The sequence below is a fragment of the Anguilla rostrata genome, chromosome 15 (genome assembly GCF_018555375.3).
Source record: "Anguilla rostrata isolate EN2019 chromosome 15, ASM1855537v3, whole genome shotgun sequence".
Classification (NCBI taxonomy): Eukaryota; Metazoa; Chordata; class Actinopteri; order Anguilliformes; family Anguillidae; genus Anguilla; species Anguilla rostrata.
Window position 1 is genome coordinate 14,429,182 of NC_057947.1, and position 25,647 is coordinate 14,454,828.

Below are 25,647 nucleotides of genomic sequence, written 5' to 3' on the forward strand. Positions count from 1 at the left end.
AATTAAATGCCGTCAAGCTCCATCATGATTTATGAAACAAGAGGAGCTGTCAGAGGAGAGGGAATCAGGGAACAATCCAGCTCCCTGAAGACACATCCTAGGTGAAAAGCGCTGCGAGATAATACAATCTCCATGTACACCGCCATACGTCTAACCTTTGCTTGTCAGACTCGTCACCTAATGGTGCTATGAGCCTGGCCGGGCTGACGTCGATGTGAGTGCGGGCAACAGGCTTTGCTAGTAGACCGATATTCAGTTACTACCTCTGTCAAGATATATCACCACCTCGTGTGGATGGGGCTCCAACCGGAGGCGATGATTCAGTCAAGTCAGCCACTGACCTATGAAAACGCTGGTCAAATCCTGGTGAAATAATCAGGTTGCTGGAAGCCAATCTTATAAATTGTAGCTCTCCCTTTCTCCAGCTCTTGAGCCTCTGGGGTGCAGGCTGCCGTGTAGTATGCAGTACTTTACCCACAGGAGAGTCAAAGCAAGGCCATAGTGCATAGCACTGCTTCCTGAGCTGGACAGCAGGACAGGATGATAGGCTTTAGGAGGGAAGGGAACATTCTTTAAAATAACAATGTACGACATTATTATGTGAAACATGGATTTAAAAGAAAAATAAAAGCCTTTCAGGACCCTTGAATAGACCATCTACTACAGCCATGCATGAACACATCCAACAGGAGTGCACCTTTCTTGTCATGACTTACAATATGCCAAAATGATTAAGGAAAGTCCACCCCTTCCCCCCCAAACCACACACCGCCTCCCCCCTCACAATTTGGGTAACATGTGACCGAGCAACAGCAAGGTGAGTACAGGTGAGCTTCCACACACAGCGACCCCAGATAAAGAAGGCCTGGGTTTGGGGTTAACTGAAGCTAATGAATGTAGCGGCCTAGCGCGCGGGGCTGCCCCACGCTCGGCCTGGAGTGAAGCTCTGCAGGAGGCCCGATAAGGAGAGAGCCACATAATCTAATCTCCCGCTCGCACAAATTATTCATGTCCGCACGCCCCTGCGCTGCATCTGCCTGGGGGGAGACTGCCGAGCCGTAAATATTTTACAAACGCCCACCGACAAAGGTTTAGGGAAGGAGGACACCAAGGAATTGCAGAAAAGAGGACGAGAAAAAGGGGAAAAAAAACAAACACGCTGTACGGCACGGAGGGGAGACGACTTCATTTCCATAAAAACAAAGGACCCGCGTCCCGCCATGGAATGGCGCCGCTCCCGCGTCCTTCATGTCCCCCGTCTAAGGGACCCAGTCAAAAAGACGGAAAATATTTGCAGTCTGCCGCGAAGCTATCGAGCCGGGGAGAGGCTCGCGGGAACGCCGGAGAAGGGCCACACAGACAGCTCTGACAGCCCCAAGAACGGTTCAGCTCAAGTGCCTTCCGGAATAAATTCATTATTAAGCGGAAACGATCAAGCCGCGTGGTCTCGAAAGGGGAAACCACAAATTAATGTGCATTACTGCGGGGAAAGACGCGAGCCGGAAAAAAACGCGGTATGAGAAGGGCAGCGAGGCAAACGTGTGCTTTACGCCCCAACAGGATCGATCAAAGCCCTACAGAGGCTCCTCGGGGGTCTGAGCACCGCTAATAACACGTAGCAATAAAGGCAGTGCGCTAGCTAATCGCTGTCCGGTTCAGCCTGAAGTCAATCTTGACAAAGTTCAAAATTGACCAGCTTGGAAATAACATGAAGGCCGATGTCTTCACAGTGTCCATCCTCAAACAGGAGAGACATATCACAACGCCTTCTCCACTCAGCAGAAGAGCATGATCGCCCAAATGAGACTGTGTTGTAAGTTTCAATTATTTTACACGTGAGGGCTTAGTGTTTGAAGGGTGAAAGAAATGCATAAAGAATGAGTCGACAGGTTCACCCCTCGGCCTTCATCGAACCTGTCTGGATGAAGACCGCTGTCCTCTGCTCTATGTGATGTTGAAATGGAGTTTTAAAAATTGGCTTGTGTTTTTCCAGGGCTCACTTCCATTTAATTAAACCATCTGCATATGTTAGCTCTCTCTTTGCACAATTACATTACCACACAGGCATGAATGAATCCTCTTGCATTAATATTAAAAGGGGGGGGGGGAGGGGGGAATTAGCATGCTGCTCACTTGTTTAAATCTGCCCTTTCACAAAGACAAACATTTCCTTTTCTCACAGAGCCGGACACTTTCTTCTCTCCCCCCCCCTCAGTTATCAAGCTAGCATCCTTGGTGTTAAACGCCCTCCTCTTCACAGCAAAGGACATGACAAAGGAATTGCTATCGAAGGACTCAGAGGGAGGATCAAGTCGCCTAAGCGCTTAATACAGACACAATGCTATCAAAATGAGGCTGGGCGCAGGGCGGCAGGCCACTCTGAACTCCCGAATGTTCTTTGCTGGTCATTTTGGGTTTCCAGCTGTCTGGGCTTACCCTTTTTTCGAAGCAAATTAGTTTTGCGGGACACCTTCCAGTATTAAGGGCGAGGGGGCTTAGGCGAGAAAAGGCGCTTTTGATTACTGGGAGCGACGCGCCCGTGACCCCCCTGTCTCCGACCCCCCCGTCCCCGCGCCCCGCTGCTGTCGGGGGAATTACAAGGTGGGGCCCCGACCCGTCCGCTCCCCCGGGGCACGGTGATCCGGGATTTCGCCACTTCTAATAACCACAAAGGCCCGATATTAAAAAAAGTTTTGCTTCCGTCCTGTTTGCTGAAGAGAAAAATACACAGGGACGTACTCTACAGCTGCGCTTACAGTCACAATCTGCTCCTGTCCACTGTACGCATCATGTCTATTTTACAGGGGGAAAAAGTGCATGTTGCAAACACCCATTTAACTCTCATTAAACTGTGCCAATTTCCTACTATGTCTTGTACTCATTAATGGCTTCAAGGACTAATATGAAGCCACGGTCAAAGAAAGATCTTGGCGCTAAACGCCAACACAAAAATTTGCCCTTAACTAAATGGGAAAGAAATTGTGAAAAAAATTAAGCAAGTACATCATGTTGACCCAGATACAACATTTACTGGCAGGAGAAAATAATGTAACTGTCAGGCATGTCTTGGCGCAGAGTTTCACCACTACTTCCGGGAGGTATGTTCTATTTTCTTAGTTTTGAAATTGTGCTTTTTTAAATGGCCAAATGGCTTCCATGCATTGCTGAAAAAACAATGCTTGCATCAGAATATACATGTGCAAACAAATAAGCATAACTGACATGGCTGACCATTCTGTCCCAGTAGAGATGCATGCTGGTACTGCAAACGCAGACCCATGTTCCCCTGCTGAGAGCTCGGGGGGCCGTGAGTTAGTCTGCGGCTGGCCGCGTGTGGCCCCGGGGCCGGCAGGTGAGCAGCTCTCACCTACGCACTTCATTTCCCATGAGCCCGCTTCTCTTTCAGCTCAGAACAAAGCTGTCACCGGCTGTAAAACTCACCATTACTCCGCTCAGTTCCCAAATTGCCGAGTAATTCATGACAACCACAGGAAGGGCTCAAAAAGCAGCCCAGGACATATCTAGTGTGCTGTCTATTTCTGTTCATTACTCGCTACTTAAAACAGAAAAAAATGAAGCAACAGTGACTCCTTTTAATTAATTTTAATTAATTTAGAAAAAATTGGCAAGAAAGGCGTAAAGGTTTGTAAGGGTTCCAAAAGCAGATGAACGCTCTTATTTTAGGGCAATAGGTAATTTGATCACTTCGCAGTAAGCCTCTCACTGAAACAGTGCCAACATGAAGAAGCCGAGAATTTTCTGGATTGAAATGACAGTAAACTAATAAAAACATGTATGCTATCAACATAAAAACTGTACAGGAACTGGCTGATTGTTCAGGAGCTATTCAAGCAGGTGTATTTGCTGGTTAGCGATAGAGAGCTAACAAGCTATACACTTAAACACAGTAATGTTTGTTTTTCTTCCTCTCTCCCTCCCATTGTAATTGATATCCATGTGCCATTTCGTTTAATTTGCTTTTCATTAATGCATGCTGGTTTAGCCATATGGCTTTCCCTGTTCCCCATATTATAGAGAAATACAGCGCAGAATGTATTAGAATGAAAGAATATCACAAATCACTGGTTAAGTAAAACTGTCACAAATGGATTAGCCACAACAGTAAACATTGGCCAGAAATTTGCTGTTTGTTAAGTCAGAATAAATAATTAGCTGTGTACACTGGTGTACTCTGCAACTAGCTAAAATACTAGAGATTTGCAGGCTAAAATATGATTGTTAGCAAGTTACCAAGTGCCTACCTATCCAGCTATTTCCAAGCTATGGTTAGCACCCCCAAGGCCATAGTTGGTTCATTTCTACAGGTTTGAAAGTTTCTGAACTGGCATCGTGTGCATTTAAGAGACTGAAATGCAGGGTCTCCCCCAGGTGCATTCATCAGCGCAAACAGAGAAAAATCAATAAAGCCTCAGACTTAGGCTCAGCAGGGCTGTTAAGTGCCACAACATTGTCGCATCTGCAATTTAAAAAATGTACCCAGTTTTATCTTTATTAACGTTAAATCTAAAGGACTCCAAGTTCAATACGATTTCCCTTCCAAGTTGGACAATTGCACCTGCATTATGTATTCCAAGCTGTCAGCATCATTCTGTAGCATGCCCCGTGAACAGCGATACTGTAGAACTCTAATTCCCACCATACACTGTGAGATAGTAACTTTCTAGCAGCAGTGCAAAGTCTGGCAACTGGCCAAATTTGAGCACTTACCCGGCACAGCCACTGTTGTGTTTTTTTATCATGTTCAATCAAAAATATATACCCTCTCTTTCTAAAAAATGCTCATTTTGGCAGAGCTGCTTTTGAAATTAAGTTTATTTTCTTAATAGAATCTTAAGACTACGAAGGAGAACAATATATGGGATTTTAAAAAGAGGACCGCGAAGGGTTTCCCACTGTCAAGGTCCTCAGGATTTTCAGTAGTACCTTTTTGTGATGCCAGAGAGCACCTGTAAAAAGAGTGAAACGCATTAGTTCCTTTGCCTTGGTGTCCATTTTATAGCACCGCTGTATAAGAGACAGCACTGCTTGTCCACGGTAACTGTGCATTTGAGCAGCTGAAACATGCGTGTGCCTCCAAATGAATTGTGATGGCCTCACTGAGTCTCCCATGGGACTCCTGCTGGCACCGCTCCTATAAATAAACATCCAGGCTATATCGGATACGATGTGCTAATGAAGGACCAGCCTCTACCCAAAAAAACCTGCATTCCTTTTTTTGCTACCGTATTTTGTTTGCTTTTACTTTTTGCCGCAAAGCTCATCAACATGCAAAGCATTGAGAACGATTGTGCAGTCAAGACGTTCCACAGCGGATTCCTTTTGGAGTTAATCTTCCTGAATCACAGGAAGCGCGGGTCCTTCAGCTATCCCTGGGTAGATTACTCTGGACAGTGTGAAGATAAAGAATAGCTAGCTTCATCCTCATGCGCAGCATGGATACCATTTCATTTTTCATTAACCCCTGTGCAGCTTTGGGAGAACGAAAGGAAATAAAATAATGCACGGGTCACACACACACACACACATGCGCACGTGTCCGGATCCTTCACTCCCACTCACCTCTACCCCTCACTGCAACGGAGTGCTGACTTTCATGATTAAGTCCAAAAACAACCTTTTTTTTGGGGCGGGGGGGGTGAGTCAGGTTGTTCAGCATATCTATTAATTTCTGGTTTTTAATCAGGCAAAAAAAATTCACAATTTACAATTCACAATTTACAGAAGCAAAAACCTTTTATCCCACCCCACCCCCCAAACACTTTTTCTTACTGTGATGTTTGTCAGCCTAGCAAACAGGCTAATTAGCCAGTTAATAAAGCGGGAAGCTCGGCAGTGCCGAGAGCATGCTAGTTGCTTTTACGCAACCTTTAGGCTAGGCTATATTGTTTCATTTTTTTCCCTCTCCTCCTGAAATATGGCCTTTTTAATTTGACTGATGAATTCACCAGCTGCCTAATGGTGGCACTGCCCTTGGAACTGCAAGCCAACGTGCCCTTCCTTTAATGATCTAACACACAGAAAATGAGAAGGGCACTATGGGCTGTGTGACAGTAAGATTAAGGTCATTCCTGCTATCGGGGGAATCACAGGTTTGTTTACCACTTTCAGTGACTCTTGCTCTCCAAGTTATTGCTCTCTACGTTATTCAAATGCAAAGCTTGGGGGAAAAAAACACATAAATCAAATAAATAAATAAAAACGAGTGCAGTGGAATGTCAATGAGGACAAGAAATGAAAAGGGATGGAACTTAAAGAGAGAGTTCTCTTTCTAGGGGTTATTTAAAAATATCATTTCAATTTCAGGGCATGTTTTTGATTGGCCCAGAGTGCTGCGAGATCCTATAAGGATATTTTTATATTTCTGACCTGCTGGCTTTACTAAAGAAGGAAAACACACCCTCAAACTGCACACCAGAGCTGCTTGTGCAGTGAAAACAGAGCAGAGCATTGTGGGTACTCCAAAACACCCAGCAGCGTTCTGAGGTCCTCACACCCACCCCGGAGCAGAGAAGCTCGCCACACGCGGAGCCACGCCACACACACACAGGACCGTAACTTTAAGTTAATGTGCGTTAATCGCCCGCTGGTTCTGCAGTACCGTCTCCTGACGGCAAGCCGCTCGCGCTCCGCTGAGCAGGAAGTGCGCGCACTTCCCCAGGGACCAGAGCGAAGCCCTCTTCCCGGGCCTCACAATAAACGATGGAGGCGCCGCTTCAGGAGTCCTACCCGCCAAACGCTCGCTATAACGCTCTCCCGCTCCGGCAGAGTGTCCTACAAACCAGCGCTTCACCTGACTGTACGCATCCCAAATATCCTTCAATTAAACATGCATAATTAATAGGGTCTCAAAGTGAGTTTCTCTTAGAGGGTGGAGGGGGTCGGTGGAGAATGTGTTGGTTTGGACAGAACAAGAGCAGATTAGGCGAACAGCCTTGACTGGGCAGAGTTCACAGATGCATGGGCTGCTCTTTGTGGGTTTTAATGAGAAGGGGCAAGGTTATCCCGGATCACAGAAAAGCTCAAAAACACTGAGCTGAATAGAAAATGCATTTGCAGAGCAGGAGGGAAACGGTTTCCTGCATCTTCCAAATATTACCTTTACCACACTGGGGCCATTACAAGCATATGGGGCTTCTTTATTACTGTGAATCACCTTTTCCAAAAGAAAGGAAAACATTCCCCCATGACAAAATCTCCACTAAACAGGAGAAAAACAAGATCTGCATAAGAGCCGGTTCTGAATGGCCATTTCTAATCGCATGGGAAACGGGAAACAGTAAAAGCAAAGCTTGCATGTGGAAGGTAAACAGTGGGCAGGAGGGAGAGGGAGATGCAGAATAAATTGATGGATGCCCTAAAGCAACCCAGAGGACATAACATAAAAGGTGAATTTCACAACTACAAAACCTTAAACAAATATACGGTTTCCATTTTAATGGGACTCAAGCAAAGGCAAAATGCAGAACTCAATTTAAGAGCATAATGCAACACAGGGAAGATATTTCCAAACAATGACAGCTCAACACGAGATCCAGGGTGACTGACAAATCGTTAAGCTGTCACACATACACACACACACACTAAATCTGTCTGTCTGTCTCACACACATCAGACATGGCACTCACTCACAAAGCCTCCCTCTGTTTCAGTAGCTTGGTTAAATATAGATGTTTCTGGACAGGACCTTTGCAAAATGAAAGCTCTGTCTGATTAGGAAGTTGTCAGCCATGCAAGTTAATTAGCGCCGTTCGGCGTTTGCAAACAACTAAGAACTGGGCGGTAGCAGCGGTGACGAGGGGAGTCAGATGACATGGGACTGGGTGCCGGCAAGACAGTTTCAGCTAAGAGACAAAAGGCTTGTGACTGTTCCAGATTAATCAGGAAATACAACACTGCAAATATTCAATACCTCAGCCAGGCAGGGAACATGATTTAAACTGCGTTTACGGAATAATCAGGGGGAAAACTGAGATGGAAAAAAAGAACAGAAACAAAGCACTGACAAAAGAGCTGTGACCTTTCAAATAATGCCATGACCTTCAAAATGTGTTCCTTTAGCTAAAGTAATATTACAGGTAGCACATTTGGCACTGGGAGGTACAAGCCCAGTTTCCCAGTCATTCAATTACAGCACCATCTACACCGTGCCACTGGTGTATGGGACTGGTGGAGGAGGATGGAGGAGTACAGAGTGCTGACGGAGGAGAATAGTACTGATGGATGAGGATGGGGGAATACAGAGTGCGGATGGAGGAGGACAGTGCACTGTTGGAGGAGAGTAGTGCTGATGGAGGAGGATGGAGGAGGAGAGTAGTGCTGATGGAGGAGGACAGTGCACTGATGGAGGAGAGTAGAGCAGATGGAGAAGTATGGAGGAGTACAGAGTGCTGATGGAGGAGGACAGTGCACTGATGGAGGAGAGTAGAGCGGATGGAGAAGTATGGAGGAGTACAGAGTGCTGATGGAGGAGGACAGTGGAGATGAAGAAGAATAGTGCTGATGACGGAGGACGGAGGAGGACAGAGCATTGATGGAGGAGGATGGAGAATAAATCACTGATGGAGGAAGACAGAGTGCTGATGGAGGAGGATGGGGTGCTGATGGAGAGCATGTCCAGCTGAAATAGAGAAACAGCAGTCCTCTGTGAGCGATGTTAATGAAGAGAGCAGAAAATGCTGTGTGTGATCTTAATGGACAGTGGGTAGGATATGGTGGGTGATGTAAGGGCTAATTTAAATGTGTCTGTGGGGAGGAGGGGAGAGTGTTTACATTTTACCTGACCGTGCAGGAATGCAGTTTGTGATATTAATTGAAAGAGGGGGGAAATGTACCGTGTGATCAAAATTTAAAGGGGGGAAACTGTATTATGTGACATCAATTCAGCAAAGAAATGTGTATTATTTTAATGGAAGGGCAGGCAGATCATTCAAATGCCTTATTAATAGAAATTAAGGGGGCGACATAGCTCAGGAGGTAAGACCGATTGTCTGGCAGTCGGAGGGTTGCCGGTTCAAACCCCGCCCTGGGCATGTCGAAGTGTCCTTGAGCAAGACACCTAACCCCTAACCCCTAACTGCTCTGGCGAATGAGAGGCATTAATTGTAAAGCGCTTTGGATAAAAGCGCTATATAAATGCAGTCCATTTACCATTTACCAAATTCCAACATTAGTACAAAGCAGATGCAGTTCAGGCAACACAAAATCCAATTCTCTGCAGTATTTTCACCTGTGACGTTTTTCCCTTTATGAGGCTAAGCTTCAAAAATTAAAAACAAGTCTAAGACTAAAGTTTGGAAGTTAAATATTCAAAAATCCCAACATAAGACAACAAAATCACGGAGATTTTTGCTTTAAACTATTCACTTTCTCCCAAATGAAATGATGTAATTCTCAGACATAACACCAATTACAATGAAGTTAATCTCGACATCTCCTCCTGGTACACGCGGGAATTTTTTCTCCAAGATTTTAATATAGCCTAACGCTGGCAATTAAATTTGAGCGTAAAGACCAAGTCTTATAAAATTGTCCATTTGAGATAAACACCAAATTAAAATGAAGGCACCTCAGGGAGTACATGAACAAAATTTGAAAAGCCCTGTAAGATCTTTAAATGTTTGAAAGTATGAAAAAGATCTGCCCCCCCTGCCAAAGGTATGGATATGGCTAATGAGCTCACAGGTGAGGTAAGCTAGCTGGCTTGCTAGTGAGGTACTGTTAGTTTGCTGGTGAGGTGGCAAGTTAGCTCACTGAGGGGGTGGCTAGCTGGCTTGCTAGTGAGGTACTGTTAGCTTGTGTGAGTGCAAGTTAGCTCACTGAGGGGTGGCTAGCTGGCTTGCTGGTCAGGTACTGTTAGCTTGCTGGTCAGGTGAGAGTTGGCTCACTGAGGGGGTGGCTAGCTGGCTTGCTAGTGAGGTACTGTTTAGCTTGCTGGTGAGGTGGCAAGTTAGCTCACTGAGGGGGTGGCTAGCTGGCTTGCTGGTCAGGTACTGTTTAGCTTGCTGGTCAGGTGGAGAGTTGGCTCACTGAGGGGGTGGCTAGCTGGCTTGCTGGTCAGGTACTGTTTAGCTTGCTGGTGAGGTGATGAGTTAGCTCACTGGTGAGGTGGCTAGCTGGCTTGCTGGTCAGGTACTGTTTAGTTTGCTGGTCAGGTGGAGAGTTGGCTCACAGGTGAGGTGGCTTTACTAGAGGTCACAAGTAAATTGGCTTCCTAGAGGTTTGTCCTGCAGGTGTGGTTTTAATGCAACAGAAGGGTCCCTGAATTTCTACCCATCAGGAGCATTTTTTCAATGTTCAGCCAAAACACAATCAATGTCTATCTATCGATAGCAGCCACATCAGTAACCTCAACCCGATTCTCCCCAAAAATCTGTGTTTTCAGCTTGAAAGGAGCGCTCACCCCCCAAGATGAACATGGGAAACGTGATGGGAACCCAAAAAGCGCTCTTACAAATTAATTTCAGCACGAAGCTGTGTTCTTTTAATCTTCACTAAAGGAGATTATGCAAATGCGCACACTTGTGGCAACGCTACTCATAGCAAAGCGGAAAAGACCGAGAAAGCACACAAAGCTGCGGAGGAACATTCTTCTTTCCTCTGAAGCCAAAGGAAATAAAGCTGGCACAGCTTAAATGAGCAAGTGGCCTCATCAAGGACTTCTCATGCACACACAGCGCTGCATGGCACCAGCGGGATCTGTCCTGATTAACCGGGAAATACTGGTTTCCAGATCCAAAATGTCTCTGGGGGGGCCACTCAATCGTCCTGCCCGGCCATCAGATGTCTGACTATGCAAAAACTCTTCATCACGTACCCAAGCACAACTGAGACCCCCAGGGTCTGCAAATCAGCGCCTTCTAATTAATCAAGAAAAAATATTAAAATACAAAAAAAGCACACGCACACACATGTCTATAGGTCCCTGGTCCCATTACCGCAATACTACTCTGTGTCTAATGGAAACATTACCCATAATTCAGCGGTGCAGCCTGGTGGAGGGAAGAGGGCTTTGGCCACAGGAGAAGGAGCAGGCGGAGACGCGGACACTTTGGGGCACGGCAAGCGGTCCACACCTCCAGCCTCAGAGCGTAATGAGCCCGTGTTGAGCCGCAGAAGGAAGCTAAACTTCAGTAACTGGGCCAGGCGCCCAGCTCCATCCCCCGCACTCGGCGAGCGCGGTGAACTGGGTTCACACGGGCTGGGCGGAACGGGAGAAAGCTTCCTGTATAATACATCTATCACCAAGGGCAGCCAGGGGGGCTTTCAAAAGCGAGCGGCGCGCTAAGTCAGGGCTATAGCACAACTGCTTTTCTTCACCGCATGACCTACAGCCGCTCAAGAGTGAGGGGAGCCAAAAAGAGAGGGAGAGAGAGATTAAACTTTGCGGAGGTGATTTGTGGCCAATGTGAAAGTCTCCTCTACAGGAAAATCTGCATTAAAGAAAGAGCGGAGGGCCCCGCTCTGAAGGGTAGCACAGTCACTCAAACACGCCAAAGCAAAGGCCAATGAGCAGGTACCGCAGTCAAAGGGACGCCGAGGCGGAGGCGGGCTCGTGTGCATGTAACGCACGGCCGGATTTGAATATTCGCTCCAGAGCCGGCGTGAGCCGAACGAATGACAGGGACACGGTGGGCTGTGAGAGGCCGCTCCGGACCGCAGCCGGCCCCGTCTCCCCCGCTGCTCCTGCCTCTTAAAGGACAACGGTGTCACCCCGAGATCGTTATCTGGGGAGCCCCGGAACTAATGATGTGCGAAACAAGGAGCCGGCGCGCGCTTGAGCCTTCACATCCAGGGCAGCGGCGCTTCATGAAGTCCCCGAGCAGCTGAGCTTAAGTTCTCAAACCGCCTGCTCTCTCTCCGTCTCAGGCATCCGGAAGTGAACACTGCCATCTGCTGGTCACGCCTCGCTCTGTGCGTGCTCCGCTCCGCTCCGGATCTCGCCGGCTCTCCTGCCCATCAGGGCAGCTGCTTCGTACTGCAGTGTGTGGTTTGTTTGGTTGTGGCTCTCCTTTACATATGCATGTTTCATCAGTACATAAACCCACGGTGTTTTATGGTCCCAAACAATGACACCGCTATCTGTGCAGCAGGGTTGGAGAGAAATCACTTTACAATTCCTGAAATTGCATTCACTAATTTTAAATAAATGGCCGTTATTTTAAATAAAGCTTTCCCAAGCGGACTTCCTGAATGGGGTGGAGAGGAACGTGCCCTCTCCAGGCAGCTTCGGGGGCTCGGTCAGGCGGGGGGGCCCACGGGTCCAGCACAGCGGCGCAGTCCCCGGGGGCCGGACCGGAGCGCTGGCTCTGCCCCAGCCCATAATGAGGAGCAGGAAACGGCCCCGCTCCACAGGGACACTGCTGCTGCGCTCCTCTGCATCTGTATGGAGCAGTTCAGCCATTTTAACCGCCGCGTTCCTCCAGGCCCATTTGCACAAAGAATATTTGGTTAGGAGAAGCCCTTTTTTCCCTTGCTTGCTTGTTTTAAATATGCATTTAAAGCTAAAACTATATTTTTAATGCTAACTTGTTCTACCTCAGTGAAGAGCCCGAGGTAAAAATTTCATCTGATATTCAAATGTTCTTGGCAAGACTCCCGTTTCATCGCTGTAGTGAATATCATCAGTACAGGAAGCATGACTTCTTGTCATACAAGACTTTCTATTCATTTTTTTTTTTTACTGTTTTTATTTTATTATTTTTGTTTTTTGATGTCTCCATTTACGTGCACGTGCTCATGTAGATCCATAGCATCTCCAGCTGCTCCAGGTAAGGGAGGCTGCTCCAGGTAAGGCAGGCTGCTCCAGGTAAGACAGGCTGCTCCAGGTAAGACAGGCTGCTCCAGGTAAGGCAGGCTGCTCCAGGTAAGGCAGGCTGCTCCAGGTAAGGGAGGTGCTCCAGGTAAGGCAGGCTGCTCCAGGTAAGGGAGGCTACTCCAGGTAAGGGAGGCTACTCCAGGCAAGGTAGGCTACTTCAGGTAAGACAGGCTGCTCCAGGTAAAGCAGGTTGCTCCAGGTAAGGGAGGCTGCTCCAGGTAAGCGAGGCTGCTCCAGGTAAGACAGGCTGCTCCAGGTAAGGGAGGCTGCTCCAGGTAAGGCAGGCTTCTCCAGGTAAGGGAGGCTGCGCCAGGTAAGCGAGGCTGCTCCAGGCAAGGTAGGCTACTCCAGGTAAGGCAGGCTACTCCAGGTAAGGGAGGCCGCTCCAGGTAAGGTAGGCTACTCCAGGTAAGGCAGGCTGCTCCAGGTAAGACAGGCGGCTCCAGGTAAAGCAGGCTGCTCCAAGTAAGGGAGGCTACTCCAGGTAAGGGAGGCTGCTCCAGGTAAGGGAGGCCGCTCCAGGTAAGGTAGGCTACTCCAGGTAAGGCAGGCTACTCCAGGTAAAGCAGGCTGCTCCAGGTAAGGGAGGCCGCTCCAGGTAAGGTAGGCTACTCCAGGTAAGGCAGGCTACTCCAGGTAAAGCAGGCTGCTCCAGGTAAGGGAGGCCGCTCCAGGTAAGTGAGGCTGTTCCATGTAACGTAGCCTGCTCCAGGTTTCAGGCGCTCCCCTCTTCTCAGGATTTGAATCCGTGAGCCAATCAGGAGCATAAAAACATCACCCCTGGAGGATAAAAATTCCTGGCTGCTGCCTGCTTAAGCTCACGCTTACTGTATAATTCTACATTGGAATTCAGTGTATATTTTATGATTTATTACAGTGACAGTTGCAAACAGCCCGTTTACCCACAGCTTATACATAATTTTAACTATCAGTCAGACTTGCACTGAACTCATCAGCTGCAAACAGCCTGTTTACCCACAACTCTCAGGCAGACTCGCACTGAGCTCATAATTTCTTACGGCCTTCATTAAAAGTTGAGTCATTCAGGGCTCCACGATAACATTTTTTTCACTCAAGAAGCACGTGCTGCCAAGTTTAAAAAATTCAGGAGCACACTAATGCATCTCAATTAGTAGATGTGCAGCTAAATTATTTTTCCAGTCTGCACACATCTAGTTTCAGGAGAAAATGCTCCTAAAATGGGAGCACTGTGGAGCCCACTCACTTCACAGTGTGCCGAGCCATTCAGACATAGAAGGGGTCCATGTTAAATCACTACACAAAATGCGGCTGTCCAATTTATCTTGGAAGTAGAGAAAAAAAAAAAACAAATAGGTCAGTCATAATGATGTCAATTGTGAAAAGAGATGTTCACCCAGGGGGACAAACAGGGGCTGTGCAGATTCTGAGCCTGAACAACCAATGAGCAGTGTGCTGAAGTCCCTACTAGCAGCACTCTGTGCCAAGATCCACTTACTGCCATCCTGCCTGCTTAGGAAAGATGTCTTAATAAACTAATAAACATACATATTAATCTATAACACTGAATTCCACAAATCTGTCACACGTGATGAAAGCATGCGTATGTTAAGAGGGTGTGTGCGGTCTGAGGATATTCGGGTGGTCCCCATCCTAGTTTTGCATTCTTAAATAGTGCCCTCTGTCCCATCTTGGCGAAGGTAACAGGTGCAGAAATGTGACATTGGACACGGGCGTCTCGCGGGGGACCCGCCGCGCAGCGGGACAGGAAACAGGCCTCGCCCAGGGCCCGCAGACGCACAGAGGCCGATCAGATGGAGTCCATAAAGAGGCTTAATCAGGCTTATTCTGACCTCTGCGTCCCGTCGGAGCCCGCCTTGGGGAAGCGCGAACGGAAATCGTTTCCTTAAAACAGTCGGATAAATGAATAGCCGGGCTCCAGCCAGCTCCAGCCAGCTCCGCGCTTTGCACTGGAAATGCTTTATGGAGTGGGGCTGGCCTCTGGGTCTGAGTGTGCGGTTAGAGCGGAGGAGAGGAATGGCTCCTAGCGCTGGGTCACAGAAAGAGCCCGAGTGTGGAGGCCCGGCCCCGCTGCGTCTCCTCCGCGTGCCGCAGCTCCATCCCGGAACACGCCTGAAGGAATTAGCCTATCAGCCCATCGCAAGCAGGCCGCTGTTTCCATAGAGACTGTGGTTGCCATTCATGTGTCAAGGCAGCGGTGTGTCCCTGGTCACACCGGTTCAGTAAAATCACTTGGCTAACGTGGCGCGACGTCACAATGACGCAAAGCAGCTAGCGTGGGGACAGACGGCAGCGCTACCGTCACAACACCATACCCAACAGCAGAGGGAAAATGGACAGCATTCCTTTTTTGATACCTTCATTTATTTAACCTTGAATTACAATACTTTACACTACTCCACATCATCTCAGAACGTGTAAGCTGTTTTGTGAACACGTTTCCCTCTTCATAGGTAGGGGTTGCATTTTACTTGCAGAAATGTATAGGCATTGTGAGTGGGATGAATTCTAACAAAGCAAGCCAGCTGACTATGAGCCACTACACCGAACTGCGTACGTTAACAATGCCCCTCTACTAACAGCTATTAGCTAGTCCCAAATACAAATATGCTGAGCATTACTACCAAGGGCTAACAGTTGTCCATTACAACGAATGCAAACATAACAATATCAAAAAATGACAAAATAAACAATTGAAATGGCACAAGCATTAATCATCGCCTTTTTCATATGCCTCTTCGCTAGACTTCATGCTTCCTCCTCTTCTGACCCACTCTCCAAATCCATGTCAGAATGGGGAGAATTTGCTTTAGCCATGCTGATGAGTTGGCAAGATAAGTAAAATATTCTAAAAACCAAAAGAAAACAACAATTACGTTTCACCAAAGCGCTTGTGTATTACTGCCTAAAGTTATGGTTGGCTGCACAATGCAGTGCTGAAGCAACCATTCATGGTGTTGCACTTGGCTCCGAATTGTTGTTATAAACTCCCAATGAGACATGCCATACGCCGTTGGGAAACTTGCACTGTCCTTTACTGGATAAAAGACTTATCAAACCAGAATGAACTGAACAGAGTTACAACGGCATGAAATCAGGTGGGGTTTTGTGTGTGGCCGATGTAAATGCATACCCCTGCTTTCCATTTGCATGTTCATTTCTCAAACGACCACTGAAAGGAACATCTCTATGTGTAAAACCAATGGTAAGACTATATATTTAATCCATATTTTGTCACAGATATTGACAGAATAATAACGTGGTATAATTACGCAAGAATTCCTCCTTTTTCTCTGCTGTATCGGCATACCTATTGTTGGCTTGACCTTGTTGCAATGGTGAATCATAGCTTGGTTGCTGGAGCACTGAATGTCTGAGTTGAGCAATCGCAGGATGCTGGTTTCCTGGCCACTAGGAGGCTTGCACAAAGGGGTTAATGACCTACACTGAGTAGACAGCATCATCTGAGGGCAAAGTAACACCACAACATGCGAACACCTGCTGATGTCACAATAATACCACAATTAGTTCACGTCTTATGTCACAATGACCTCATCCCCCACAATCAGCTACGCAACATCACCTGATAACACAATAACGCCACCATCAGCCGGCACCATCTTATGTCACAATGATTCCCTCGCAATCAGCTTCATCACCTGATAACACAATGACACCACATCAGCCAGCATCACCTGATGTCACAATGACCGCCATAATCAGGTAACATCATCTCATGTCACAATGGCCAATACTGCTCAGCTGTTGTTGAAGCTCCCACATTGCACAGGTTGTCTCTAAATAGCCTACATGTTACTTGCCATTCCACACAAGTAATAAGACTGCTTCACTACCCTTTCAACTGCATTTTCGTGTTATTGATTTTTCACATTTTAATTTTTTGTTGATGGAGCACAGTGCTAGTAGTAGGCGTGAGGGTCATGCAGCCAAAGCCCTGTAGACATGGGTGGCAGAAATCAAAAGGTGTTATTCCAGCCAGAGCCTGACGGGGGGGCGGTGTGAATTTCAGTATTGGGACTCAGAACAGGTAAGGAGGCAGATTCAATAAATCAGAGAGGCCTCTGGGACAGCTAGGGATCGAGCCACACCTGTCTTTCCAGCAGCTGTCACATAGGAGTACAGCAGGGAATCATGGGGAAACAGGGAGAGAAAATGTCACTTTTCCGCTCTGACAGAGGTGGACACGCATGATTGCTGTGCTGTGATGAGGCCGGGGGCTCCGTGGCCCCTCCCCTCCGCTCTCCCATTGGCTGATACAGCTGGTCATAATTACACAAAGCTTCCAGCCACAAAAACCTTTGTTTTCCGTTGTTTTTTATTTATACTTCCTACCTTATGAAAAGCCTGAACTATACTTATTGATTGTAATACGCAATTTACCGCATTTGACGAATCGCATTTTAAACCATTTCCAATCAATGTTAAATGCATTTATTTATCAAAAGTTCCTGCTTTGTGTGTTTTTTTAATTCACTTCCACAGTCTTGTAAAGGTTTATGTCCCAGAGGGTAATTGAAATCGATGTACTGTATGCAGCCTTTATTTATTTATTTGGAGGGAAGTGGCTGCTGAATGACGTGGGTTTCTCAGGCTCAACTTTCCCCTGCCCTTGATCGCTGCGCCGCAAACTTTCAAGGAGAAAATCTGCGTTCACAATAGGAGCAAAAAAAAAAAGCGGAAAAGAAAGCGAGCCGGTCTGGAGAGCACACATCAGACTGTTTTATACCCTTCAAAAATATGAGGAGGGAATACAGCGGATCAGCCAATCTTACGGCACTCTAAAATAATCACATTCCCTGAAGACGAGCGCAAACTGCAGGATAATTAAACGCTCCCGTTTGCTTGTGATTTTCAGCCAGGTTTGGAGGCAGAGACGGAGCCAGGCCGGGCTGAGGGGGGATTAGACGCCGCCGTTCGCTCGAGTCCAAAATGCTTTTTTGATGCACCTTTGCGAGTCTCAAATGTGGATTCTACAATTGCACACATTCCCATGCTGTAAAAAATGATAAATTAAATATTCAGCCCTGTCAACATTAAAGATTCACGGTTCCTTATCAATTTCAGAAAATTGAATTATTCCCTTTGTAACCACGCTAATACCATGTCTGAACAAACATGCTCAACGCATGGAAAATGCAAGAAATGGAAATGAGGTCTCTACTGGACAGGAATACAAAAACACTCTGATCGCTCTAATGCAGCTTCTGAAATTAATACAGATTACTTGGCGCATTGGGTTTCACATTACTAATGAAATATTCACTAAATCCCTTCTTATTGTTACAAATGACCCCACTTTATTCTTATTAATACAAGTGTTTCTTAAGTGTTACATATTACGGTTTTTGCATGCTATAATGGTATAATGGCAGTGTTAGTTTATGAGATAGTGAGCCATTATTAGGGTAATGACCATGTGTTAAGTGTTTTTATGCATTTGTTTATTTATTTTAGGTAGGCTACTTCACTGTGCAACTTCTGACCATGGGAAAAGCATCCTTTTTATTCATATTTTTTTCCTACCAGGAAAGCCCCATTGAGATTGAAATATCAGAATATTCATCAGCCTGGTTCAGCTCTACAGTGGGAAAGGGATATAATGAGCCAGCCTGGTTCAGCTCTACAGTGGGAAAGGGGTATAATGAGCCAGCCTGGTTCAGCTCTACAGTGGGAAAGGGATATAATGAGCCAGCCTGGTTCAGCTCTACAGTGGGAAAGGGATATAATGAGCCAGCCTGGTTCAGCTCTACAGTGGGAAAGGGGAATAATGAGCCAGCCTGGTTCAGCTCTACAGTGGGAAAGGGGTATAATGAGCCAGCCTGGTTCAGCTCTACAGTGGGAAAGGGGTATAATGAGCCAGCCTGGTTCAGCTCTACAGTGGGAAAGGGGTATAATGAGCCAGCCTGGTTCAGCTCTACAGTGGGAAAGGGAATAATGAGCCAGCCTGGTTCAGCTTACAGTGGGAAAGGGGTATAATGAGCCAGCCTGGTTCAGCTCTACAGTGGGAAAGGGGTATAATGAGCCAGCCTGGTTCAGCTCTACAGTGGGAAAGGGGTATAATGAGCCAGCCTGGTTCAGCTCTACAGTGGGAAAGGGGTATAATGAGCCAGCCTGGTTCAGCTCTACAGTGGGAAAGGGGTATAATGAGCCAGCCTGGTTCAGCTCTACAGTGGGAAAGGGGTATAATGAGCCAGCCTGGTTCAGCTCTACAGTGGGAAAGGGGTATAATGAGCCAGCCTGGTCCAGCTCTACAGTGGGAAAGGGGAATAATGAGCCAGCCTGGTTCAGCTCTACAGTGGGAAAGGGATAATGAGCCAGCCTGGTCCAGCTCTACAGTGGGAAAGGGGTATAATGAGCCAGCCTGGTTCAGCTCTACAGTGGGAAAGGGGTATAATGAGCCAGCCTGGTTCAGCTCTACAGTGGGAAAGGGGTATAATGAGCCAGCCTGGTTCAGCTCTACAGTGGGAAAGGGGAATAATGAGCCAGCCTGGTCAGCTCTACAGTGGGAAAGGGTGATAATGAGCCAGCCTGGTTCAGCTCTACAGTGGGAAAGGGGTATAATGAGCCAGCCTGGTTCAGCTCTACAGTGGGAAAGGGGTATAATGAGCCAGCCTGGTTCAGCTCTACAGTGGGAAAGGGGTATAATGAGCCAGTCTGGTTCAGCTCTACAGTGGGAAAGGGGAATAATGAGCCAGCCTGGTCCAGCTCTACAGTGGGAAAGGGATATAATGAGCCAGCCTGGTTCAGCTCTACAGTGGGAAAGGGGAATAATGAGCCAGCCTGGTTCAGCTCTACAGTGGGAAAGGGGAATAATGAGCCAGCCTGGTTCAGCTCTACAGTGGGAAAGGGATATAATGAGCCAGCCTGGTTCAGCTCTACAGTGGGAAAGGGGAATAATGAGCCAGCCTGGTTCAGCTCTACAGTGGGAAAGGGTATAATGAGCCAGCCTGGTTCAGCTCTACAGTGGGAAAGGGGTATAATGAGCCAGCCTGGTCCAGCTCTACAGTGGGAAAGGGATAATGAGCCAGCCTGGTTCCAGCTCTACAGTGGGAAAGGGTATAATGAGCCAGCCTGGTTCAGCTTACAGTGGGAAGAGGGTATAATGAGCCAGCCTGGTTCAGCTCTACAGTGGATAATGGGATTATATGAGCCAGCCTGGTTCAGCTCTACATGGAAAGGGATAATGAGCCAGCCTGGTTCAGTTACAGTGGGAAAGGGGTATAATGAGCCAGCCTGGTTCAGCTCTACAGTGGAAAGGGGTATAAGCCAGCTGTCAGTTAACGTGGTGAAAGGGGTAAGAGCCAGCCTGGTTCAGCTTCAGTGGGAAAGGGTTACAATGAGCCAGCCTGGTTCAGCTCTCAGTGGGAAAGGGAATAAATGAGCCAGCCTGGTTCACCTCTCAGTGGAAAGGGTAATAATGAGCACGCCTGTTCAGCTCTACAGTGGAAAGGGTAAATGAACCAGCTGGTTCAGCTCTACAGTGGGAAAGTGTATAATGAGCCAGCCTGGTTCAGCTTACAGTGGAAAAGGGATTATAATGAGCCAGCCTGGTTCAGCTCTACAGTGGGAAAGGGGATTAATGAGCAGCCTGGTTCAGCTCTACAGTGGGAAAGGGATATAATGAGCCAGCCTGGTTCAGCTCACAGTGGAAAGGGGTATAATGAGCCAGCCTGGTTCAGTCTACAGTGGAAAGGGAATAATGAGCCAGCCTGGTTCAGCTCTACAGTGGAAAGGGTATAATGAGCCAGCCTGGTTCAGCTCTACAGTGGGAAAGGGGTATAATGAGCCAGCCTGGTTCAGCTCTACAGTGGGAAAGGGGTATAATGAGCCAGCCTGGTTCAGCTCTACAGTGGGAAAGGGGTATAATGAGCCAGCCTGGTTCAGCTCTACAGTGGGAAAGGGGTATAATGAGCCAGCCTGGTTCAGCTCTACAGTGGGAAAGGGATATAATGAGCCAGCCTGGTTCAGCTCTACAGTGGGAAAGGGGTATAATGAGCCAGCCTGGTTCAGCTCTACAGTGGGAAAGGGGTATAATGAGCCAGCCTGGTTCAGCTCTACAGTGGGAAAGGGATATAATGAGCCAGCCTGGTTCAGCTCTACAGTGGGAAAGGGGTATAATGAGCCAGCCTGGTTCAGCTCTACAGTGGGAAAGGGGTATAATGAGCCAGCCTGGTTCAGCTCTACAGTGGGAAAGGGGTATAATGAGCCAGCCTGGTTCAGCTCTACAGTGGGAAAGGGGTATAATGAGCCAGCCTGGTTCAGCTCTACAGTGGGAAAGGGGTATAATGAGCCAGCCTGGTTCAGCTCTACAGTGGGAAAGGGGTATAATGAGCCAGCCTGGTTCAGCTCTACAGTGGGAAAGGGGTATAATGAGCCAGCCTGGTTTTAGTTCTTGAGGAGACTGAGGCCTGGATATTCTGGATAATGACTTCCATTGATTCAACTGTCACTGAATACAATATACTCAAGTTATAAATATTTTACCCCATGGAATATGTGTCAGAAACTATTATCTAACACTGGCAAGATAACAATCCCAATACCTCAAGTATAGCAGAGCAGATGGCCAGGCCAAAAGATTTAACACACATTTTTAGATTCAAAGTCAAACTGGGAAAGCCAGCGCAGAAGAAAGAGTCGTGGTGTTCGAAGTGAAGGAGAGTCACCCTGTCACACGGTGCCAGGATGTCAGTGCTGTCCTGGCCCGATTCAGCCTGCAGCCCCTACCCACCTCTCCCAGTGCGACAAAACTGCAGTACAGTACAACACCCACTCCTCAGTACAGTACAACACCCACTCCTCAGTACAGTACAACATCCACTCCTCAGCACAGTACAACACCCACTCCTCAGCACAGTACAACACCCACTCCTCAGTACAGCACAACACCCACTCCTCAGTACAGTACAACACCCACTCCTCAGTACAGTACAACACCCACTCCTCAGTACAGCACAACACCCACTCCTCAGTACAGTACAACACCCACTCCTCAGTACAGTACAACACCCACTCCTCAGTACAGTACAACACCCACTCCTCAGTACAGTACAACACCCACTCCTCAGTACAGTACAACACCCACTCCTCAGTACAGTACAACACCCACTCCTCAGTACAGTACAACACCCACTCCTCAGTACAGTACAACACCCTCTCCTCAGCACAGTTTAACACACTCTCCTCAGCACAGTTTAGCACACTCTACTCAGCTCACACTCCAGTGGTCATAATCTCCTAACTCAGACTAAAGGTGGGAAATAGACACGCCCAGCGGCGCAAACGCTTTCAGACAGAGGAAGTGAACAGAGAGGAAGGCAGCCGGAAACACATCAAATCTGCTGCTTACCGTTTTGGAGGCTGTGATGATGTACTGGATGACCATCTCCTTTTTCATGTTCAGGTCCTTTTCACGCAAAGGAGCTTTTTTATCTTCGTTTAGGTTCATATCCTCCTGTGAGAAAAAAAAACAACAAGGGGAAAAAAGCTGTCAAGCGTTTAGTGTGCACTCTCTTATAAAATTTCATTTTTATGTCTATCAGCTTAAAATTTGTATTACTACAAAAAAATACTATAACAGTGAAATAAGGGGATTTCTTCATAAGGAAATAATGAACTCAACCTTTCAGACTGCACAATACACAAGTATTGCTTGTATGGGGGAAACATATGGAAACAACTGAAACAATGCAATGGTTTACTTTCTGGGGAGAGAAAACAAGACATGAAGACGCAGCTGCTACAAGCCTTCAAAATCAGTCCTTTGTAGCAACACTGCATTTTTAAACGGACAGTGTCAAAGTACTTGGTTAACATTTCGATCGCAGTCGAGAGAGAAAGAGAGAGAGTGGGGGGGAGGAAAAATAGAGTTTAGAAGGGAAGGAGAGGCAGAAGGAGAAACAAAAACAGAGAGATGAGAGCAGGAGACCAAGGTGTAGAGACAGCGGGGGGGGGGGCTCTCATCCCTGCACCCTCATCCTTCTACACACACAACCTCAGACCCACCAAAAGCCTGAGAGCCGGTCTGCTTCTGAGTGTGTGCGCGTGTGTGTGTGTGTGCCTTTATGTGTGCCTGTGTCTTTGTGTGTGGGTGTGTGTCTCTATGTGTGACTGTGTGTGCATATGCCGGTGCGTGTGTGTGCGTGTGTTTGTGTGTGCCTGTGTATGCTTACGTGTGTGCATGTGCATCTATGTGTGTCTGTGTATGTGTGTGTGTGTGTGTGTCTCCGTGTTAACGTGCCTGTGTGCCTGAGCGTGTAGTTTTCTTTTTTTTTTTGTACATCACTCTCCTACCACCCCCGCTTGCCAACCATTCCAGGGTCTGGCAGTTCTGTAGAGATGGAAATTTCTTTGGACAGACTACTGCTCTGCCATTCTGTGATTATCCAGTCTAAAAGGTGACATTGGTCTTTACAAATGAGAGCTGCTTCCATATATGAGAAGTCTGTAAGATTAATGCAATTTGGGACCAGCAAAGGCAATATGCCTCCCCAGCACCGCGAGACAGCTGCTATATTAACTTTAATCACCTCGTTAAATGTTTCCCAAAGAATGTACAGTAAATTAAGAAATGTTATTGGCTACCAAAGATTATTCATTCCTAGCTGTGTCGAGGTAACTACCGAGAGACACACCACGTGTACCATCCACTCGACGGACACTCTGCAGGAAGATAGATTAACCTATTACCCTCCAACATGGGAAATTAGTTTACATGAAAATCGTTAAACTCTTGCTTCCCACCGAGGTGCGAATGAACACCTCAGGCTGAAAAAGGAAACTCGTGTCTCCAGCAGCCTGGCCCGGCGGGGCCATCTTCCGGCTCAGAGGTTCCCCTGCTTTTCCCCCATTTGAAGTGGAGCTTCGGTTAGCAACGGCAATTATGTATTTAAACCAGAAAGAATGCACTCAGTAGAGCAGCCTCCCATCACATGAGTGTGCACGGCAATTGTCTCTGCAATCCAGTCATTACTTTTCGAGTTACGATTGGTCTGATGGTGGGTCCACAGGAAAGGTCGTGGGGTCACCAAAGTCAATAAGTTTCTTCCTCCTGGGAGCATGATTGTGCACCGCAAATTTCAGGGCAATCCGGCCATTCCTTTCCCAGATATGTCTGTCACGGACGGACGGACGGACAGACAGACAGGCAGACAGACATCATCATCATCATGTTACTCCTGTAAAACTCCTGCCTACGCCACACGGGAGAAGGTCCAGCTGCTTAGCGATCTTCAGCATCTGTTTGAGAATGAAGGCGGGGATTCGATGAAAGCACCTTGAGATGAGGCCGGATTGGACGACAGCACTTGAGACAATGTCTTATTGGCTAAAGTATGAGGACTGACATTTGAGACATATGTACTATTTGTGGTTTCCTAACGCAGCTACTTAAAGCACATACTTAACGCATCTTGTACACACAATTGGGCTATTGGCAGATCTGGACTGAAAACAAAAATAAATAAATAATTGTCTATAATAAGGGAGAAAATCAACCAACTGAATACAAAACATTCACGGTCGGTCGAACCAAGGTTTGAGTGAATTCCAATTTGGAAACGGAACTGAAATTTCCCAAACTGACTGAATCTAAATGGAAGTGACCCTTAGCTCTGGTTGGAATATTAACAGGCCGCATTGCAACAGACAAACGAGGAAATTAATTTGAAGGAAGGTAAGCTACAGCCGCAACCCCACGCAGCCGAGGGGGGGAGAAAGTGAGAAGGTGAGGAGGAAAGTTTAAGAAATTGGTATCAGATCAGCAAGCCAAAGGGACCGCTCTGTAAGACAGCGGAGCGGCCGTATGGGCAATAAGAGCTTCTGCTCCGCTCAGGCTCTGCTCAGCCGCTCTGTCAGAAACATTACTCATCCGCCCTCACACACGCTCGAGCCCGTGTGCCGGAAGGTTCCGACAGGGGCCGGGGGCACACAGAGCCGGACACATCCGCAGCACAGGAAACGCGGCCACAATTTCGGAGAGAAACTCCCTCCAGGTGCAAGAGACAGAATGAAAGGGGGGCAAACAGGGAACAGTATGAAACGGGCGGAAAGGTAATAAGAGCCAAAATTATCTCTCTGCGGTGGCTTTGTAGGGGAGCCATTAAGTTCCAGCAGTACAGTAAACCATTTTTTTTCCTTTTTATCCGGCGTGTTCTTTTTGAAGATGAGACGAATCCCCAGCACGCTGTCATTCAGCTGAAGGGCTTCGCCCACGTTCAGCTGCTCTGTTCAGAACAAAATGAACTCCACCGCGGCACACCTGTACACAGCCCACCGACAGGAACAAAGCAGCGCTTCTGCATACCCCTGCGCTTCACCTGGAATACATTTAGACATGTGGACTCCGCGAATGCACAGGGATTAGTCCACGCAGACAGTCGAGGGCAACAGCGAGGCAAAATCAGAATTTCAACACTGAATGACCCTCCGGACATAGTCATGATGTGTCATGACAGAGCCAATGGCAACAACCGAGATGAAAGACTAATTAGACCCTGCGGTACCCTTGCGTGTGTGCATCAAGGGTAGTATGGAAAGTTCAGCATGCATGTGATGTGAGTGTTAAAAAAGCGGAGTAACGACAATGACAACGAGGCTATGCAATTAAAGGCTTGTGTCACAATGTAGTGACAGCTCTGTCAGATACATGCATGGCGCACACCCACACACACCGGGGATGACTTGAAGGCAGACACTGGAGGACCATCAATTACCCGAGTTAGCCCTGACACCGCGTCATGTTCCCGGCTGGACAGACACCAGCGCGGTTCTGCCAGCGCACGTTCCCCTCA

General features: G+C 47.4%; 1 protein-coding gene and 1 long non-coding RNA gene across 2 annotated transcripts in view; both read right to left on the reverse strand.

The window, feature by feature from the left end:
• Window positions 1-25,647, reverse strand: part of LOC135240415 (protein diaphanous homolog 3-like) — a 343,268-nt gene that overhangs the window by 272,610 nt on the left and 45,011 nt on the right. The window contains exon 4 of the mRNA XM_064309839.1: window positions 22,206-22,310. Within this exon, the coding sequence (XP_064165909.1) occupies window positions 22,206-22,310 (105 nt within the window). The remainder of the gene's footprint in view (window positions 1-22,205; window positions 22,311-25,647) is intronic.
• Window positions 15,178-17,102, reverse strand: LOC135240416 (uncharacterized). The gene is made up of 2 exons (XR_010325674.1): window positions 16,146-17,102; window positions 15,178-15,683 (listed from the first exon to the last, which is right to left on the reverse strand). It is a non-coding gene; the product is annotated as an uncharacterized LOC135240416 (long non-coding RNA).